The sequence below is a fragment of the Chrysochloris asiatica genome, unplaced genomic scaffold (genome assembly GCF_000296735.1).
Source record: "Chrysochloris asiatica unplaced genomic scaffold, ChrAsi1.0 scaffold00041, whole genome shotgun sequence".
Lineage (NCBI taxonomy): Eukaryota > Metazoa > Chordata > Mammalia > Afrosoricida > Chrysochloridae > Chrysochloris > Chrysochloris asiatica.
Genome location: NW_006408559.1, coordinates 6527797 through 6535844, shown reverse-complemented (window position 1 = coordinate 6535844; position 8048 = coordinate 6527797). Strand labels below are relative to the sequence as shown.

The following is an 8048-nucleotide window of genomic DNA, read 5'->3' as shown; positions in this document are numbered from 1 at the left end:
TTTCATTCTCATTTGTTTCTAGGAACTTTGTGAGTTCACGTTTAATTTCTTCTACTACCCAGTTGCTTTTCAGTAGAGTGTTATTCGGTTCCCATTTATTATTCAGTATTTGACTTTATTTCTTTGGTCATCTTATTGTTGATTTCTAATTTTATAGCATTGTGGTCTGAGAAGATTTGTAGAATTTTGATATTTGTAAAGTTATGGAGGCTTGTTTTGTGGCCTAATACATGGTCTATTTTGGAGAATGTTCCATGAGCACTGGGAAAGGATGTGTATTGTTCTGTTGTTGGGTTGAATGCTCTTTGCACATCTCTGTACACATCAATCAAATCAGGTTGGTTGATTATGCTGTTTATTCCTCTGTATCTTTGTTGAGTTTCTTTCTGGTTGTTCTGTCCTTTTTCAAAAGTAGCATATTAAAATATCCCACTATAATTGTAGATTTATCTATTTCTTTCTTCAATTCTAGGTTTTGCTTATATATCTTGGGGCTCTGTCATTAGGAGCATAGATATTTATTATGGTTATGTCATCTGGTTCGAATGACCCTTTAATCATGAGATAATATCCTTCTTTATCTCTTATGCTGGTTTTTGCCTTAAAGTTTATTTTATCAGAGATTAGTATTGTTACTCCTGCTCATTTTTTATTGCAATTAGCTTGGTATATTTTTTTCCATCCTTTAACTTTTAATCTGTTTTTGTCTTTGTATGTAAGGTGTGTCCCTTGCAAGCAGCATATTGAAGGGTCCTGTTTTCTTATCCATTCTGCCACTCTCTGTCTCTTAACTGGTGCATTTAATCCATTGATAGTGTAATTATCGATAGGTACGACTTAATTGCTGTCATTATGTTAGTTTTTTTTTTTTTTGGTGATTTTGGTGATTTTGGTTCTTTTGTTCTGTATGCCATCTTGTGCTGAATTCATGTTTTTAGTATTCTTTCTTGTCAGTTTCTTCTTAGTTTTAATGTTTCCATGTTCTTCTTGGATCTTCATTTTCTTGGAATGCTATGAAGGTCCCCATCCCCTTTCACCAGACCCATTTAGACAAGATGGAAACTATTCAATGGGGATTCTACCTTCACTTTGAAACTAAACTTCTTCATGAAAACTTGCAAGCGAGACACTTTGTGCCTTCATCACACCCCCATTTTAGTTAGCCAATGTGTGAGTTACAAGTGTACTGAGGGGACATGCTTGATCCTTGATGTGAAGAGTCCTTCCCTCTCAGTTGGTATTTTGTACTACAACATCTATAAGTCAAGGTCAAGTTCACAAATTGTAGCAATTTGCACTTGCTTCCTGTATCAAATTTGTCTTCCTCTAGTCAAGTTTTGATCATCAAGCTATCCAACCTAGGTCAAATATGTACTCTCTGCAAGTTTGGGAGTTCTTGTGTACCTCCACCCACTTCATTTCAGCTGGACAGTTTACTCTCAGCTCCACCACCCAGTGGCCAGGTCTGTGTCCATGAGCTCAGTGGTTCCCAAGTCTCCCCAAACTTCGGTCCAACCAGCCCATCCTCTTCTCTTTCTCATCTCAAGGTAGAAAGGAGTCCATGGAACATGATCAAACTCAGCCCAAGTCTTCTTTCCTGCCTTTCCCCCACTTCCACTCACAAGCAGACCAACATGGTCACCAGCCTGCTCGTGTGCTCCCTTTGAGTTTCAATCTTGGAAGGGGGCTTGTCCTGAATTGACTTGATGGCTCCCAGGCAAACAGCTTGCTTATTTTTGTAATAGCTAGACAGTGTACCTTTTTTTTCTCTTTGCCTCTTTACTTGCTGCTCTTTCTTTCAAGAAGTATCCTCTGTTCCTCCAGCTACTCCAGGTTGGTGTGTATGTCCCACCTCAGAAGGTTCAGGATAATGGAAGACATTTTTAATGAAATGAAGAAAAAAAAATTTTTTTTTCCTTTGAGATGATGGATTTTTTTGGAGCCTTGGTATGGCACTTTAGGATAAGCGTTGGACTGTAAGGTCAGTTTGAACTGCAAGGTTGGTGGTTCAAACTCACAGGTCGTGCCTTAGAAATGCTATATAGGCTGTTATGAGTCAGAACTGACTCACCAGCACTTAATAACAACAACAATATATTTTTATAAAGTTGCGGGACACGTTTGTCCCGAGGGGTTTTGTTGATGGGGTTGGCAGAATGAGTCCCGTTTCTTCAGACTCAGATAATAATACTGGCCCTTCCCAGATAGCATCACATACTAAACGTGGGATAAACGTTTCTTACTAAACCCCCAGTAAGAAAATATTTGTGGTTGTTAAGTGCCGTTGAGTTGGTTCTGGCAAATAGAGACCCTGTATAGGGTTTCCAAGGAGCTCTGGTAGCGTAGTGGTTACGAATCGGGCTGCAAGCCACAAGGTCAGCAGTTCAAAACTACCAGCTGTTCCACAGGAGAAAGATGAGGCATTCTGCTCCTGTAAAGATTTACAGCCTCAGAACCGACTCCACAGCACGTAACAACAACATAGGGTTTCCAAGGAATGGCTGGTGAGTTAGAACACAAACCTGACACTTCAAACCAGCCTTGAGGATACAGGAGCATTCTATATCCTACAGGCCATGAAAGGGTTAAAATATACTTCAACTACCAAACCTAATGCTAGAACATCGTTGTTAGCTACATAATGAAAATCTGTTCCTATTTGCACAGCTTGTTCCAAAAACCAAACAAAAAATGTTTTATTAAAAAGTCTTTTATCTGACAAAAGTTCACAACATCAGCTTCATACCCATTAAACTGAAGAAGAGCATGCTCGGTCTGAGTATGGTTTTAAGGTCAAAGCGTAGGTCCTGCTCGTCATTATGTTATGGTATTTGGAATCAAGGTGACACCCTTTGCAAAAGGCCCGTTGTAGAGACACAAGACAAAAGCTCTGAAATGGCCACATTAATGGGGACTCAGGAGAAGGGCCTTTCTCATCCCTTCTTGTTCCCTCCCCTCCAGCATATGATCCTGCATACCAGGGCTCTGTGTTCCCACACACCACTCGCTATCTACTACGGAGTAGCAAGCAGCTAGAGCAGGACTAGTTTTTTGGCTTTTTGTCTCCAAGTCTCAGCTCATACAGCCGTCCTCCCAATCTGCCTGGAAAACAAAGCTTGTTTATCACACAACATAAAAAGAGACCCTCACGCTCTCACCAGAACGAAAAATCTTAACTGTCCAGTCGGCTGCCACTGGAGACACCATCCTCATCCTGGTTAATTTCCCTGTTGGCAAACCATCTCTCTTATTTTCTTTGCTGTAATAAACTAATGTCTCTCAAAGTGGTTCCTGGTCATTTAGTCTCTCGGCAACCATGTTCTCAGAAGGCTATTCCCTCCGGGGCCTAAACCCCTGCCCCCCAAGCCCTACCTGCAGGACATCTTGGATCTTCACCCATACATCTGCCATGTCATACAGTTTGATCTCTTCCTGATGAGTCACGGAAGGCCCAACCATCTGCTGCAGATACCCCAGGACTACAGAGTGGGCAGCGGCCACGGCGTTAAACTTGTCAAAGAGTAACTCCAGCAGCTCTAGAAGTAGCCTGGTAATGAAAACAAAAAAACAAACAAATAGTAATAAAATAATTCAAATGTACACTCACACACATACGCACATAGTTTATACCAGCTCCAACACAAACAAAGCTAAGTAGCATAATATGATGCCCAAGTTGTTGGTAAGTGCCTTGGAGTCAGTTCCGACTCATAGCAATCCTGAATAAGCTTTCTGAGGAGTGGCTGGTGAGTCTGAGATGCCGATCTTGGAGTCAGTAGCCCAGTGTTATCCCACAGCACCATACTGTACATTAGCATAAATGGTAAAGTCCATTTCAAACACTTGTCTGCACCAAGGAACTTTTCCTAGCTTCTCTGAGCCTCAGCCTGCTTTGCTATCAAATTGAAATGTTGTAAACATTTTAAATCCAATGGTAAAGGACCTTGACAGTAATAACAGCCCAATCAACCTGTGTTTCTTGTTTAATGCAAGATTTCCATGGTTACAATATGACTGCACTGTAGTCTCACTAGGCAGCTTTTGCAAGGAATTCCGGCAATTTTTCAAACAACAGTTCAGATGTTACGGAGAATATGTTAGTCCCTGACCAAAAATTGTGTACTAGGGTAAGGATACTAAACTTTCAATCATGAAAACCTGTGATTCCTTCCAGTCAAAGGCCTCTGCTGCCTGAGAAAACAACGTCCCTACCAAGTCGTTGCCTTCCACCACAGCGGGCATCCATATCATTTCCTCACCGTTGTCAGGTATGCTGGACACATATCCTTGCACAGACTTCAGAAACAAGCAGACACAAAATGAGGTTGCAAGGGGGCTGGGCCTACTACAAAAGCTGATTCCTTGTTGGTGCCTCTAGCCTCCTTCCTCCCACTACTTTTCTAGAATGCAGATGCTAATTTAGAGAAAGCTGGGAGCTTTCTGCCACAGACGCAAAGTAATTCCTATGGCCCTGAGCCTTCCTGCATCACTGGTTTTCCATCTGTTCCTCTGATTTGACACAGGATTTGAACCCACCTTTAAGGAACTTACCCCGTGTATTAATGTCTGCTCTATACAGAATACCTTTCATCTCCATTGTCAATCCTTCGGTGTCGGTACTGCCTTAGACACCTTTGTATACATTAGAGCACTTAGAACACTGATCCGAGTCTGGGTTGCGCTGCAGGATAAGCACTGGACAGTGAACCTGTACAAGGTCAGCAGCCGCTCCTGAGAAAGCCTGTACCAGGTGGTTATGAGGCCGAATAGACTCAACGGCACTTGCCAACAACGTAAGGGTGATCAGCACATACTTGCTGAGTGAATGTAACATGTACATCACCAACACCTGGAGAAAATCTTGGGATGTGAGCTTTATTATATATTTTCTGGCTGTCAAGTTGTGATTCTTATATAAACATACAAACAAAGACAATAGACAAGGAAAGACGAGGAGTTTGTCAGCAGAGTCACTGAACAAGACTGTCCAACCATGAGATAGAGGTTATGACTACACCTCATCTAAGTGTCCAGCGCATTGTCCATCCCGATGGCTGCTTTGGCCCAATTACTGCAGTTAATGTGTCCATGTGACAGCCCAAAATTACCTTAGGATAAAGCCCTAGTATTATTTGACACTGTAACTTAGATGAGACAGAATCAACAGAAATCCCTTCAGGGCTCCTGTGTTTGCTGTTGTTAAGTTGGTTCTGACTCATATAGAATTTCTAATGAACAGCTGGTGGGTTTGAACCAAGAACCTTGCAGTTAGCAGTCCAGTGTCTAGACTCCAGCACCACACCAGAACTACCATGCTAGAATCTAGATGCATAATCTAAAACTCATCCACTACACTTGCAAAAAGGACCCATTCTTCCCTTGTGGATGATAGTTTTGGGGTTTCTTTTTAACCTTTTAAAGGTAAGTTCACATTTATACTCATCATCCTAGAATGGCTGTCCTGCCCCACTTGTATTCTACAAGAAACCCTCCCAGCCAAGGGAGGAGCAATGTACAGAAGGTTGTAGCCAAACACAGCCGCGGGAACAGTTAATTCAGTGGAGAAGGCAGATCATCTGTGTAAAGCAGGTATCTGGCGTCACACAGAGTAAATAACCGACCAAGTGAAGGTTCTACTTTTCAAATAAAGATTTATGCTGAGTTTGTAAGCCTGTGGTTCCCAAATATCACTTCACACACCTGAATGTATTTTGAAGTGGCACATAGCAAACATACAGAAAAATACACACAGTATACTGGCTTTTCACAAAGGCAAATGCATTTACATTTGTAGTCTTTACATTCTCCTGGTAAGGAAACCACAGTTATTTTCTGTCACGATGGCCAACAGGGTAGGAAATATCCTTACTTGGTACAATTAAAACTCCATAACCTTAGGATTTTTCGGACTCATATTGCTCCATGGCATTCAGTAGCCTGGGGCACATGGGTGAAGGTCCCAGCTTTCCAGTGGCAGGAAGTTCCAGGTACTGTAGGGTACTGTCCTGCAAACCAACAACAAAGCAGAAATCCAGGGACCCCATGAGTTCCAGGACCTTAACTCAGTATCAAGTGCAGGTTGCAAAACGACAGCAATGCCACACCAGGGCAGTGTTCTGTTTAGACAGAGACTGGCATGATATCTATTGTTGTTATGTGTTGCCGAGTCTGTTCTGACTCACACAGGCCCTGTATAGGATTTCTGAGGTTGTATATAAAGGGACCAGTCCTTGGAAAAGGATATTGTATTTGGAAAGTGGAGGGTCGGAGAAAAAGAGAAAGACATCCAATGAAATGGATTGGCACAGTGGCAGAAGCCATAGGCTCAGGCAGAGCAGCAACTGCAAAGTTGGCCCAGGACTGGGCAGAGTTTCGTTCTATTATAGGCTCCCTATGAGTCAGCACCAACTCGATGGCACCTAACAACAAACAACAACAAAATCTTTACAAAAGCAGAAAGCCTCACATTTTTCCCATACAGCAACTGGAGGGCTCGAACCACGGACCCTGTGGTTAGCAGTCCAGTGCTTATGCTTTAGAGCCACCACACTCTTGAAGGTATTTACTTGGAGGGCAAAAACAACAAACAGTTGAACGGCTGCCCTGAAATCATTCCAAGTCATGGCGACCCCACGTGCATCATAGAATTCTGCTCCCCAGGGTTGTTAACAGCTGGTTTTTGGAAACAGACTTCCGGGCCTTTCTTCCAATGGTACCTACTAACAGAATGGACAGTGGACTCCTTTGCTAACATGCTAACCTAGTACAAGGCTCTGCCAGTCCTGAAGGCTCAAGCCCAAGACAGGTCCACTCCTAGAGTGGGCAATCAGAGGCAAGTGACGATGGGTACAGAAAATGTGGCAGAGCATTCAGGGGACATTACTCAGCCTTTCAAAGAAACACAAGTATTGACATGCTATCACAGGGATAAACCTTGAAAATATTATGCATAAAAGATGATACATTGTGTTATATAAAATAGACAGAATAGGCAAATGTGCACACACAAAACAAACAAACAAACATTAATACTTACTTATGGGCTAGGGTGGCATTGAATGTAAATGTGTATGGGATTTCTTTTAGGGAGATAAACAGTTCTGGAATTAGAGGGTTGTAAGATCCTATAAAACACTAAACACCACTAAACTTTGGACTTCAAAAGGGTAGAGCAAATAGTCAGTGTATTAGACCGCAACAAAGTTGTGATGAAGAAAATTCCAGCAGCTGTGGTTGGAGTGCGGGCTGTTTCCTCCACGGTGAAGAGGAAATATATCAATGAATCAGAAACCAGGTGTCTCAACAACTGAAATACAACTGACCCTTAAACATCACAGGTCTGACCCCCACGGGCCCACTTACATGCAACACTGTGTGAAATGAAGCTCATCAACTCCAGTACACTGCACATGGCAGGAAAAGGTTCTTTCATTATTTTCATCCTGTGTAGTGCCAATACTGTAAGCCTTGAATACCACAGTGGAACCTATACAAAGTGCCACTAGTGATGCTGGACGTGCTCCCAAGAAGCAGAGAGCAGTCATGACAGGACAAGACAATGATGAACGGCTTGGTAGGTACCACAGATTGAGGTCTGCAGCTATGGTTTCCCACCATTTCAAGAAAAATGAACCCAACATAAAGATGATTATAAAAAAGAAAGAAAAGGAAATGTGTGAAACTTTAGCTAATGACTAAGCACCCACTGGCCAGCAGGTGTGCAAAGAAGGCACATATGGTGCAATCAAGTAATAGTGGAAATGGTTTTGGAACCAGCAACCCCTAACTCTTTTTTGCAAAAGGGCAAAAAACTTGCACTTTTTGCAAAAATACCTTTTTATAGCATACTGAAACTGCCGTTTCTATGTGGATACAGTAATATAGCACATACAACATACAAAATGTGTCAATTGACTTTATGTTATCAGTAAGGTAATTAGTGTAAATACTGATAATATTGGAGTCCTGGTGTGGCACTGCAGGATAATGCACTGCAAGGTCAGTTTGAGCAACGGGGTCAGCGGTTCAAACCCACCAGCCGCTCCTCG

General features: G+C 42.2%; 1 protein-coding gene across 1 annotated transcript in view; it reads right to left on the bottom strand.

Moving 5' to 3' along the window:
- The window catches only part of EXOC4 (exocyst complex component 4), a 947076-nt gene that overhangs the window by 790980 nt on the left and 148048 nt on the right, over positions 1–8048 (bottom strand). Inside the window, 1 exon segment of the mRNA XM_006861146.1 lies at positions 3373–3547. Coding sequence (XP_006861208.1) covers positions 3373–3547 — 175 coding nt within the window.